Source organism: Oncorhynchus gorbuscha, unplaced genomic scaffold, assembly GCF_021184085.1.
Source record: "Oncorhynchus gorbuscha isolate QuinsamMale2020 ecotype Even-year unplaced genomic scaffold, OgorEven_v1.0 Un_scaffold_5989, whole genome shotgun sequence".
NCBI classification, from domain to species: Eukaryota; Metazoa; Chordata; class Actinopteri; order Salmoniformes; family Salmonidae; genus Oncorhynchus; species Oncorhynchus gorbuscha.
This window is the reverse complement of record NW_025749680.1, coordinates 1-16294: the sequence shown is the minus strand read 5'-3', so window position 1 is coordinate 16294 and position 16294 is coordinate 1. Positions and strand designations below refer to the sequence as shown.

Below are 16294 nucleotides of genomic sequence, written 5' to 3'. Positions count from 1 at the left end.
TTTAAAGAACAGCTCTGTTCTCTGTTCTGCAGTCTGTCAACACTCATCTGTCTGGCTGCCTCACTAACTGCAGTCTGTCTGCAGTCTGTCAACACTCATGCTGGCTAACTGCAGTCATCTGTCTGGCTCCCTAACTGCAGTCATCTGCTGCCTCACCGCTGTCTGCAGTCTGTCTGGCTGCCTAACTGCAGTCTGTCTGTCTGGCTGCCTCACTGCAGTCGGTCAACACTACTGCACTGCAGTCTGTCAACACTGGTCTGCTGCCTAACTGCAGTCTGTCTGGCTGCCCTAACTGCAGTCTGTCAACACTTCTGGCTGCCTAACTGCAGTCTGTCTGGCTGCCTAACTGCAGTCTGTCTGGCTGCCTACTGCAGTCTGTCTGGCTGCCTAACTGCAGTCTGTCTGGTTCACTGCATCCCAAACAGCACCTATTCCCTTTACAGTGGCCTAGTTCAGACCAGAGCTCTAGGGGATGCAGCCTCTACCAACCTTTATCTGTCAATGAGAACTTATCAGTGTGATCTCCCTGCTCCCTGAACTCTGCCCCCTGTATCTTTAGGCTGGTTGTTGAACTCTGACCCCCTGTCTCTCTCGGCTGGTTGTTGAACTCTGACCCCAGCTGTGTCTCCAGGCTGGTAGTTGAGGGCATTGTGATTATATAACAGTGAATATACTGAGGGTCCTCTCTGGCCTCTCACCCCAGCTACACACCGATGGGTCGATCTGCTTTCTGTTCGTGTTGATTGTGTCTGTGTGTCTCTGTCCTCAGGTTGTCAGAGTGACTTCTGGGGCCCCCATTGCAGTAACCGGTGCCAGTGTCAAAACGAGGGCAGAGTGTAGCCCCATCACGGGCGTGTGTGTACAGACGGGTACCAGGGTTGGCGCTGCGAAGAGCCCTGTGAACCTGGGTACTATGGCAAGGCCTGCCATCTCATCTGCCAGTGTCTCAACGGAGCCACCTGCCATCATCAGACTGGAGACTGCATCTGTTCTCTGGGATACTCTGGAGCCTTGTCAGTACTGACACACACTACACTACACTACACTACACTACACTACACTACACTACACTACACTACACTACACTATACTACACTACATACACTACACTACACTACACTACACTACACTACACTACACTACACTACACTACACTACACTACACTACACTACACTACACTACACTACACTACACTACACTACACTACACCACAACACACCACACCACACCACACCACACCACACTACACTACACTACACTACACTACACTACACTACACTACACTACACTACACTACACTACACTACACTACACTACACCACACACCACACTACACTACACTACACCACACCACACTACACTACACTACACCACACCACACCACACTACACTACACTACACTACACCACCACACACCACACACCACACTACACTACACTACACTACACTACACTACACTACACTACACCACACCACCACACACCACACACCACACACTACACTACACTACACTACACTACACTACACTACACTACACTACACTACACCACCACACACCACACTACACTACACTACACTACACTACACTACACTACACTACACCACATTACACCACACTACACTACACTACACCACACACCACTACACTACACCACACTACACTACACTACACTACACTACACTACACTACACTACACTACACTACACTACACTACACTACACACCACTACACTACACTACACTACACTACACTACACTACACTACACTACACTACACTACACTACACTACACTACACACCACTACACTACACCACACTACACTACACTACACTACACTACACTACACTACACTACACTACACACCACACACCACACACTACACTACACTACACTACACTACACCACACTACACTACACTACACTACACTACACTACACTACCTACCTACACCACCACACTACTACACTCACACTACACTCACACTACACCACCACACCACACTACACACACACCACACCACACTACACCACACTACACTACACTCACTACACTACACTACATTCACTACCACTACACTACACCACACACCACCACTCACTACACTACACTACACTACACTACACTACACCACACTACACCACACTACACCACACCACACTACACTACACCACACCACACCACACCACACTACACTACACTACACTACACCACACCACACCACACCACACTACACACACTCACCACACCACACCACACTACACTACACATTACACTACACTACACTACACCACACTCATTATCACTACATCTACACCACACTACATCACTACACCACACATACTACACTACACTCACTACACTACACTACACTACACTACACCACCACACTACACTACACTACACCACACACACACTACACTCACACTACACTACACTACACTACACTCACACTACACTCACACACTACACTACACTACACTACACTACACTACACTACACTACACTCACACTACACCTACACTCACACTACACTACCACACTACACTACACTACACTCACTACTACACTACACCACTCACACCACACACACTACACTACACTACTACCACACTACACCACACACTACACTACACTACACCACCACTATACTACACCACTACACTACACTACACTCACATCACACTACACTACACTACACTACACCACACTACACTACACTACACTACACACCACCACACTACACTACACTACACTACACACACTACACTACACCACACTACACACACTACACTACACACCACTACACTACACCACACTACACTCACACTACACTCACTCATACTCACACTACACTACACTACTACTACACTCACACTACACTACACTACACTACACACCTACACCACACACTACACCACACTACACTACACTACACCACACCACACTCACCACACTACACTACACTACACTACTCACACTACACTCACACACACACTCACCACACTACACTACACTACTACTCACTCACACCACACCACACTACACTACACACACCACACCACACCATACCACTACACCACACCACACCACACTACACTACACTACACTACACTACACCACACACTACACACTACACTACACTACACACTACTACACTACACTACACTCACACTACACTACACCACACACACTACACCACACTACACTACACCACACACACTACACCACACCACACACACTACATTACACTACACACACTACACACACCACACTACATACCACACCACACACTACACTCACACTACATACCACACTTACACTCATACTTACACCACACTATACACTACACTCACACATCACTACACTACCACACCACACTACACTCACACTACACACACACACACTCACACTACATACACTACACACACTACACTACACACACCACTACACTACACTACTCATACTTACACTACACTACACTACACTACACTCACACACCACACTACACTACACTACACCATACATGACACTACACTACTACTACACCACACCACACTACACTACTACTACACTATCACTACACACACCACACTACACCACTACATTACTACCACACTACATTACTACTCACTACACCACACATACTACTACTCATACCACACTATACTACACCATACATCACACTACACTACACTACACTACACTCACACTACACCACACACTACACTACACTACATCATACTACACTACCACTCACACTACACTACACTACACTACACTACACACTACACACTACACTACACTACTACTCACATACTACACTACACACACTACACTACACCACACTCACACTACACCACTACTACACACATACCATACTACACTACACACTCACACACACTACACACTCACACCACTACACCACACACTACACTACACACACTACACTACACTACACCACACTACACACTACTACACCACACCACACTACACTACACCACACCACACTACACACACACACATCACACCACACACTACACACTCACACTACACTACTACACCACACCACACTACATACTACACTACACACACACTACACACTACACCACACACACACTACACTACACACACTACACTCACTACACTACACACTACATCACACACTACACCACACTACACACCACACCACACTACACCACACTACTACACCACACCACACTACACACCACACCACACACACACACCACACCACATCACACTACACTACACCACACTACACACTCACACCACACACTACACACTACACTCACACACCACACCACACACACACACACTACACTACACTACACCACACTACACACACACTAACACACTCACACCACACACACCACACCACACCATACTACACTACACACACTACACCACACTCACACTACACTACACTACACATCACTACACCACACATTACACACCACCACACTACACTACACACTCACACCACACTACACTACACCACACACACTACACCACACTACACCACACTACACACCACACCACACCACACTACACTCACACCACACCACACACACACACACTACACACACTACACACTACACTACACATACACACACTACACACTACACCACATTACACATTACACCACACATCACCACACTCACACACACTACACCACACTACCACACCACACCATACACCACACACATACACACTCACACATACACTCACACTCACACCACACTACACACCACACTACACACTCACACCACACCACACTACACCACACTACACACCACACCACACACCACTCACTACACACTACACCACACACACACACCACACACCACCACTACACCACACACACACACTACACCACACCACACTACACACACCACACCACACCACACACCGCACTACACACTACCACACTACACTACACACATACCACACCACACCACACCACACTACACCACACTACTACACTCACTACACCACCACACACACTACACTCACACACCACACACACTCACCACACACATTCACACCACACCACACACACACCACACAAACCACACCACACACCCACACCACACCACACACCACACCACACACCACCACACCACACAACCACACTCACACATACACACATACCACCACCACACCACACACTACACACCAGACACTACAAACACCACACTCACACAACACACACCACACCACCACACCACACCACACACCACTACACACCACACACCACACACCACACCACACACCACACTACACCACACCACACACCACACACCACACCACACACTACACACACACCACACACCACTACACCACACCACACACACCACACTCACACCACACACATACACTACCACACCACACCACACCACACCACACCAGCTACACCACACTACACTACACTCACACTACACCACACCATACTACTACACTCACACTACACACTACACTACACTACACTCACACTCACACTACACTACACACTACACTACACTACACTACACTATCATACCACACATCACACTCACACCATACCACACACTACACTCACACTACACACTACACCACAATTACACTACACTACACTACACTACCACCATCACACCACACCACCACACTACACTACATCACTACACATACTACACTACCACTACACATACTCACACCACTACACTACACTACACTACACTCACACTACACTACACTACACTACAATTACACACACTACACTCACACTACACACCACACTCACACCACACACACCACACACTACACTACACCATACACTCACACTACACCACACTACACTCACACCACACCACACCACACCACACCTACACACTACACCACACTACACCACACTACACTACACTACACATCACACCACCACACTACACTACACTACACTCACACTACACCACTACACTACACTACACTACACTACACACACTACACCACACACCACTACACTACACTACACTACACTCACACTACACTACACTACACTACACTACACACCACTACACTACACCACACCACTACACCACACTACACTCACTACACCACACCACTCACTCACACCACACACTACACACCACCACACCACACACTACACTACACTACTACACTACACTACACTACACTACACCACACTCACACTCACACTACACTCACACTACACCACACTATCTCACCTACACCACTCACATCATCACTACACTGACACTACACCACACTCATACTACCACACCACACTCATACCACACCACACACACTACACCACACTCACACCACACTCACACTACACTACACTACACTACACTCACACACCACACACTACACACACACACACTCACACTACACTACATACACTACTCTACACTACACTACACTACACTCACACTACACTACACTACACTACACTACACACTACACCACACCACACCACACTACACCACACTACACTACACTCACACTACACTACACTACACCACACCACACACACTACACTACACTCACACTACACTACACTACACTACATCATACTACACTACACTACACACTACCACACTACACTACACTACACTACACTACACTACACTACCACACTACACTACACTACACTACATACACTACACTACACTACACTACACCACACACTACACTACACTACACACACTACACTCACACTACACACACTACACTACACCACACCACACCACACCACCACACTACACTACACTACACTACACTCACACTACACCACACTCACACTACACCACTACACTACACCATACCACACTACACCACACTACACACACACTACACTACACTACACCACCACACTACACTACATTACACTACACTACACTACACTCACTCACACTACACTACACTACACTACACACTACACTACACTCACACTCACATTGACACTACACTACACTACTACCTACACCACACTACACTCACACTACACCACACACACTACACTTACACTACACTACACTACACTACACTACACTACACATCACACCACACCACACACCACTCACACTACACTACACTACACTACACTCACACTACACTACACTACACTACACTACACTACACTACACTACACTACTCACTACACTACACTCACACTCACACTACACTACATACACTCACTACACTACACTTACACTACACTGACACTACACTACACTACACTACACACCACACACTACATACACCACACTACATCACCACTTACAGACACTACATCCACACTACATCATACTGCACTACATACTACTATGATAGTACATCTACACTCACTACTACATTACAACACTATACTCTACCACTACTACACAGACACTACACTACACTACACTCATACTACACTACACTACACTACACCACACCACACTACACTACACTACACCACACTACACTACACTACACTACACTACACTACACTACATCTACACTACACTACACTACACTACATACTACACTACACTACACTACCACTCACACTGACACTCACACTACACTACACTAGCACCACCACACCACACTTACACTCATACACCACACTACACCACACTCACCATTACACTACACTCACACTACACTCACACTATACTACACTACACTCACACTACACTACACTACACACTACTACACTACATCTACACTACACTACACTACACTACACTACACTACACTACACCTACACACCACACTACACTACCACACTACTACTACACTACACTACACTACACTACACTACACGTCACACCACACCACACCACACCACTCACACTACACCACACCACTACCACACTACACTACACTACCACTACACTACACCACACACACTACACCACACACACTACACTACACCACACACTACACCACACCGCACCACATTACACCACACCACACCACACCGCACCACACACACTACACTCACACTACACTACACTACACCACACTACATCACCACACTCATACTACACTACACACACTACACCACACCACACTCACACACCACACTCACACACACACTCACACACACTACACTCACTACACTACACCACACCACACCACACACACACACACACACACACACACACACCACACTCACACACACACACACACTACACCATACCACCATACCACACAATCTGTGTGTGTGTGTTGTAAGCCAGTATCTGTTCTATCCCTTAGCTGTGGCGAGCGGTGTCCCAGTGGTAGTCATGGACAACAGTGTGATCAGAGCTGTTCCTGTCAGAACGGAGGATCCTGTCATCACGTCAGTGGAGAGTGTTCCTGTCCCGCTGGATGGATGGTAGGACATTGTTATCATTCATGTTAACAACAGATAGAAAAGATGTACCCGATTTGACCTCTGTTGACCTACAGGATCACAAGAAATATGTCACTGTTTCTTGATATCAGATTTTACCTTCGTCTACAAAAAAAAAAACACAATGAACTTCGGTTTGAGTGGTTATAATCAGACATTATCGTTGATCTACTTCTACCTCTTTAACTTCCTCTCTTCTTCCTCACTCTGTCATACCCCTAGTCTGTTTTCCTGTGTTCTTCCTCCTCAACTTCCTCTCATCTTCCTCACTCTGTCATACCACTAGTCTGTTTTCCTGTGTTCTTCTTCAGGGCTCAGTGTCTGATCCAGTATATATATTCTGGTTGTGTTCCTCAGGGCTCAGTGTCTGATCCAGTATATATATTCTGGTTGTGTACCTCAGGGCTCAGTGTCTGATCCAGTATATAAATTCTGGTTGTGTTCCTCAGGGCTCAGTGTCTGATCCAGTATATATATTCTGGTTGTGTTCCTCAGGGCTCAGTGTCTGATCCAGTATATATATTCTGGTTGTGTTCCTCAGGGCTCAGTGTCTGATCCAGTATATATATTCTGGTTGTGTTCCTCAGGGCTCAGTGTCTGATCCAGTATATAAATTCTGGTTGTGTTCCTCAGGGCTCAGTGTCTGATCCAGTATATATATTCTGGTTGTGTTCCTCAGGGCTCAGTGTCTGATCCAGTATATATATTCTGGTTGTGTTCCTCAGGGCTCAGTGTCTGATCCAGTATATATATTCTGGTTGTGTTCCTCAGGGCTCAGTGTCTGATCCAGTATATATATTCTGGTTGTGTTCCTCAGGGCTCAGTGTGTGCCCAGCCGTGCCAAGTGGGCAAGTATGGCATCAACTGCAGCAAGGACTGCTCCTGCCTTAACGGTGGACTGTGTGACCATGTCACTGGTCAGTGCCAGTGTACCCCAGGTTACAGTGGACGGAGGTATGCCATGTAGTTTATTACACTCTCTGTTTGACTACTGACTTAACGCTCTTTTTTTTAACACCCTTTTTCTCCTCAATGTCCTGGAATCCAATTGGTAGTTACAGTCTTGCCTCATCGCTGCAACTCCCGAACGGATTTGGGAAAAGGTTGAGAGCCGTGCGTCTTTCTCCGAAACACAACCCAACCGAGCCGGTACTGCTTCTTGACACAATGCCCACTTAACCCGGAAACACGGAGGAAACACTGTACACCTGGCGACCGTGTCAACGCGCACTGCGCCCGGCAACACCACAGGAGTCGCTAGAGCGCGATGGGACAAGGATATCCCTGCCTAGAATGGTTAGGATAAATCTAGACTAGAATGGTTAGGATACATCTAGACTAGCAGGGTTAGGATAAATCTAGACTAGAATGGTTAGGATACATCTAGACTAGCAGGGTTAGGATAAATCAAGACTAGAATGGTTAGGATACATCTAGACTAGAATGGTTAGGATACATCTAAACTAGAATGGTTAGGATACATCTAAACTAGTGGGGTTAGGATACATCTAGACTAGTGGGGTTAGGATAAATCTAAACTAGAATGGTTAGGATACATCTAGACTAGAATGGTTAGGATACATCTAGACTAGAATGGTTAGGATACATCTAAACTAGAATGGTTAGGATACATCTAGACTAGAATGGTTAGGATAAATCAGATCTCTTCAGTTCCCTCAGACTGAGCTACCAGGGCAGGTTATCAGATCTCTTCAGTTCCCTCAGGCTGAGCTACCAGGGCAGGCTACATTCTCTTCAGTTCCCTCAGACTGAGCTACCAGGGCAGGTTATCAGATCTCTTCAGTTCCCTCAGACTGAGCTACCAGGCAGGCTATCTTCTCTTCTGCCCCTCAGACTGAGCTACCAGGGCAGGCTATCAGATTCTTCAGTTCCCTCAGACTGAGCTACCAGTGCAGGCTATCAGATCTCTTCAGTTCCTCATTCCTCAGACTGTTCCTCAACTACTACCAGTGCAGGCTATATTCTCTTCAGCCTAAAGCCACCTGGATAAAAACTCTTCCAGAATACAGCTTTCTGTCTCTTTTTAATATTTGGCTAAACTGCCCTCATTCATTTAGTGAAGTGACAGGTGAATTAACCTGAAATAGAGTTAGAACTGTATTAATCCCCTACGCTACACTACACCCACCTCTCTGCCTGGAGTACTACTTTACCCAGACTTCAATAGGGTACCATTTGGGAGACACAACCCAGTCTGAAGCCAATGTCATTTAAACATGAAACATAACTGATCCATGTGATAATGTAATTGAGCTATCTATCTGGCTGCTAATGGTTCTGCTGGACACCTGAGATCGATGCTGTGCCAGGGATGGTATATTTAAGGTCCTGTAGAAGTCTCCTCTTAGGAATCTCTCTCTCTCTGTCTCTCTCGCTCTCTCTCAGCCTCTCTCTGTCTCTGTCGCTTTCTCTCTGCCTCTCTCTGTCTCTCTCTCTCTCTGTCTCTCTCTCTCTCTTTCTGTCTCTCTCTCTCTGTCTCTCTCTCTCTCCTCTCTCTCTCTGTCTCTCTCTCTATCTGTCTCTCTCTCTCTCCCTCTCTCTCTCTCTCTCTCTCTCTCTCTCTCTCTCTCTCTCTCTCTCTCATCTATCTCTCTCTCTCTCTCTGTGTCTCTCTCTCTGTCTCTCTCTGTCTCTCTCTCTCTCTCCTCTGTCTCTGCCGCTTTCTCTCTCTCTCTCTCTCTCTCTCTCTCTCTCTCTCTCTCTCTCTCTCTCTCTCTCTCTGTCTAACTCAATGTCTCTCTCTGTCTCTCTCTGTCTCTCTCTCTCTCTCTCTCCCTCTGTCTCTGTCGCTTTCTCTCTTTCTCTCTTCTCTTTCTGTCTCTCTCTCTCTCTCTCTCTCTCTCTCTCTCTCTCTCTGTCTCTCTGTCTCTCTCTCAGCCTCTCTCTCTCCATGCTGAGAAACCGGCCTACTTTGATTAGAGTCATGCAGCTGGGCTCACCTTGGATAACCCTTGTGGTGGTTTAAAGTAGGTCTGATTGTTATTGGTACTCTGAACCTCACCTAGACTGACTGGACGACAATCTCACCCTGAAGGGACCTGGGGGGTCTGCCTGGGAGGGCTGCCTGGGGGAAGTGAAACGATGCAGTTAATCTGAAGTGCTTTTAAATGTATTTTTTTTTATTTAATGTTTCTAAATTGCTTTCAACACATAATTTACAAGCGCATTGCATGTGGGTGTAGTGTAGTGGCGGCACCCTATCAGAAGAGGAGGCGGGCTTTGAATCGGGCTAATGGCTGTGTAAATTACACTATAGGGACTTGGGAATACGATGTCATTGCTAAAGTAGGCACATATTTAGTAGAAAACAACTTCGCCATCATCATCATCATCATCATCAAATCATCAGATCATCATCATCATCATCATGTTGCTAGACAGATGTTAACTATACTTCAATAGAAAAGATAGCGTATACTGCATCTACAATCTGGAATGTTCTCCAAAAATTAGCAATGCTAGCGTTATACTGCTCTAAAATCTGGAGGTCTCCCCTCAAGCTTAGCTAGCTAGCGTTATACTGCATCTACACAATGCTAACGATAGCTAGCTAACTAGCGTTATACTGCATCTACACTCAATCTGGAGGTCTCCCCTCAAGCTTAGCTAGCTAGCGTTATACTGCATCTACACTCAATCTGGAGGTCTCCCCTCAAGCTTAGCTAGCTAGCGTTATACTGCATCTACACTCAATCTGGTGACATTAAAATGATGACACTAATTATTTGCTTTTCTTTAGAAATGTCATTATGTTTTCAACCCACAGTAATAAATGTTAGACCTTATTTTCAATGAGGGCCGAGGAACAGTGGGTTACCAGCCTTGTTCAGAGGCAGAACAACAGATTTTTACCTTGGCAGCTCGGGGATTCGATCTTGCAAACTTTCGGTTGCAAGTCTCTAACCACTAGGCTACCTGCCACCTAAAAAATAAAAAAATATATGCCATTTAGCATACGCTTTTATCCAAAGCGACTTACAGTCATGTGTGCATACATTCTACATATGGGTGGTCCCGGGGATCGAACCCACTACCCTGGCGTTACAGGCGCCATGCTCCTACCAACTGAGCTACAGAAGGACCCCCTCTACACTCTAACCACTAGGCTACCTGCCACCTCTACACTCTAACCACTAGGCTACCTGCCACCTCTACACTCTAACCACTAGGCTACCTGCCACCTCTACACTCTAACCACTAGGCTACCTGCTACCTCTGCACTCTAACCACTAGGCTACCTGCGGCCCTACACTCTAACCACTAGGCTACCTGCCATCTCTACACTCTAACCACGAGACTACCTGCCGCCTCTACACTCTAACCACTAGACTACCTGCCACCTGCTACCTCGACACTCTAACCACTAGGCTACCTGCCTCCTCTACACTCTAACCACTAGACTACCTAACTCTACACTCTAACCACTAGACTACCTGCCACCTCTACACTCTAACCACCAGGCTACCTGCCACCTGCCACCTCTACACTCTAACCACTAGGCTACCTGCCACCTCTACGCTCTAACCACTAGGCTACCTGCCACCTCTACACTCTAACCACTAGACTACCTGCCACCTCTACACTCTAACCACTAGGCTACCTGCCACCTACACTCTAACCACTAGGCTACCTGCCACCTCTACACTCTAACCACTAGGCTACCTGCCACCTCTACACTCTAACCACTAGACTACCTGCCACCTCTACACTCTAACCACTCAGGCTACCTGCAACCTCTACACTCTAACCACTAGACTACCTGCCACCTCTACGCCTAACCACTAGACTACCCGCCACCTCTACACTCTAACCACTAGACTACCTACCACCTCTACACTCTAACCACTAGCCTACCTGCCACCTCTACACTCTAACCACTAGGCTACCTGCCACCTCTACACTCTAACCACTAGACTACCTACCACCTCTACACTCTAACCACTAGACTACCTGCCACCTCTACACTCTAACCACTAGGCTACCTGCCACCTCTACACTCTAACCACTAGGCTACCTGCCACCTCTACACTCTAACCACTAGACTACCTACCACCTCTACACTCTAACCACTAGACTACTACCACCTCTACACTCTAACCACTAGACTACCTCACCACCTCTACACTCTAACCACTAGACTACCTGCCATCTCTACACTCTAACCACTAGACTACCTGCCACCTCTACACTCTAACCACTAGGCTACCTGCACCTCTACACTCTAACCACTAGACTACCTGCCACCTCACACTCTAACCACTAGACTACCTGCCACCTCTACACTCAACCACTAGGCTACCTGCCACCACACTCTAACCACTAGGCTACCTGCCACCTCTACACTCTAACCACTAGACTACCTGCCACCTCTACACTCTAACCACTAGGCTACCTGCCACCTCTACACTCTAACCACTAGGCTACCTGCCACCTCTACACTCTAACCACTAGGGCTACCTGCCACCTTTACACTCTAACCACTAGACTACCTGCCACCTCTACACTCTAACCACTAGGCTACCTGCCACCCTTACACCTAACCACACTCAGACTACCTGCCACCTCTTACACTCTAACCACTAGGCTACCTGCCACCTCTACACCTAACCACTAGGCTACCTACCACCTCTACACTCTAACCACTAGGCTACCTGCCTCTTACACCTAGAACACTAGGCCACCTGCCACCTCTACACTCTAACCACCTCACGGTCTGGTTTCACACATTGTGGCCAGTAAAATGTTACTACTTTCTTTCGTCCAGATGTTTTGATTATTTCATGTTTATTAAACCAGTACAATTTCTTTGTTTGCAAGGAATTTATTGAAGTGAAAAATTCTACTTGGAACAAGATAAATAAAAAAAAATGGGTTATGAGTTTGTATTTGTGTTGTTTAACCAGACAGGAAGTGGAGTCTAAAAGGTTGCAACTTGAAATATAACTTAGTTTTAATAATTTAATAATGAAATAGAACACTTCAATCATATATTTGGTTTCAACAAACATTGTTTTTTTTTCAATTGAGAAAACAGATGTATTTTAATTGTAATATAATTATGGTCATTTTTGGGGGAGGTTGTTTATCCAAAGAGTAATTTTTTTTTTTTTTTTTTTTACAGTTTAGTAGTCTGACTGTCTGTAAACATCTCGGTGGGGGGTCTGAATATTTATATATTGATTTATATATTATATTATATTTATATATTATATTTATATTTATATTATATTTAAATATATATTATATTTTCTTCAATCCAGTCACTGGGTCTTCACTTGTTGGACTTTTACCACTATATTACTATTGTTATTCCTTATAATGCGCGCGCAAACACGAATTTCCAAGACTGTGTCCTTCTGCTAAAACTGATATTTTATTTGTTTTTGAAGTTACAAGCCTGAAGCATTGAACATAGACTGCTGACACCTGGTGGAATCCATAGGAATTGCACCCAGGAGCTAATTCTCAATATGACCTTTCTCTTTGCATTTCTAAGAGGATGGACTCTCAAAACAAAAACAACAATTCTAGGTTGTCTTTATTTTGTATTTTCTCCTACCATCAATTTACGTGTTTTTTCCCAATGGTATAATAATACCCATTATAATAATAATAATAATATAATAATTGTAATACCCATTATATGCATATCCTGGCTTCGGGGCCTGAGCAACAGGCAGTTTACTTTTGGGCACATCATTCAAGCAGGAAGTGGAAAGAAAAGGGGCATAGCCCCACAGTTTTAGGGGCTGACTTTACTAATTATAGTAATTATTGTTATTCCTTATAGATGCCAGGAAGAGTACCTGGTACAGTCCTGCTTAGCCCCAGTGCAGCTGAGGTGTGACTCTTCTTCTCCCTCCTCTCCTCTCTAGATGCCAGGAGGAGTGTCCGGTGGGCTGGTACGGTCCTCAGTGCAGCCTGCGTTGTGACTGTCAGAACGGTGCTAAGTGTTACCATATCAACGGGGCGTGTCTCTGTGACACAGGCTTTAAAGGGCCTCACTGTCAGGAGAGGTTCTGTCCCCCAGGCCTGTACGGACTCATCTGTGACAAGTACTGTCCCTGTAACGCCTCCAACACCGTCAGGTACATAGGACATTACACTGACTACCCCTGACTTAGATCATGTCAGTTTCATTGTAGTTAATTATCACGTTTCCTACGCTAAACTATGTAGAATATTGGCCTGTTGAAAACTACAACTCCCTACTACATCACACAGTTCAGACTGGGTCTGATTTATCTCTAGAGAAACTACAACTCCCTACTACATCACACAGTTCAGTCTGGATCTGATTTATCTCTAGAGAAACTACAACTCCCTACTACATCACACAGTTCAGTCTGGATCTGATTTATCTCCAGGGTAACTGTGAAATGTGCGCATTGAGCTCACAGAAAAAAAAACTAACGAAATGGAATTCAGATAATTGAACCGATGTATGTCAATTATTTGTTTAAAAAATAAATAAAAATAAAGAATAAAAAATAAATAACTCAAATAAAGAGAGTGGCACACTCCATATATTAACGGTAATTTATTGGGTAAATAACCAACGTTCTCGGCTTCACTGTGTCTTCACCAGGGTCTATTTAAAAGAGGAAAAATAACAGAAATGTTGGTGAATTGAAGCGCTAATGCTCATCATCACAGTCTGTGTAAAGGAGAAAAGGGAGAACTTGAGCCTCTGAGGGCTATAGGAACATGTTGGTCAGGATGGAGGGATGGATGGATGCTATAGGAACATGTTGGTCAGGATGGATGGATGGATGGATGGATGGATGGATGGATGGATGGATGCTATAGGAGCACGTCGGTCAGGATGGATGGATGGATGCTATAGGAACATGTTGGTCAGGATGGA

General features: G+C 45.6%; 1 protein-coding gene across 1 annotated transcript; it reads left to right on the top strand.

Moving 5' to 3' along the window:
* Nucleotides 1-897: 897 nt before the first annotated feature.
* LOC124029285 (multiple epidermal growth factor-like domains protein 10) lies at nucleotides 898-15515 on the top strand (the record flags this gene model as incomplete). Its single annotated transcript, XM_046341051.1, has 4 exons — nucleotides 898-1013; nucleotides 8268-8388; nucleotides 9224-9360; nucleotides 15303-15515. Coding segments are annotated over exons 2-4 (353 nt in total), but the record flags the coding sequence as incomplete, so codon positions are not given.
* Nucleotides 15516-16294: the final 779 nt, after the last annotated feature.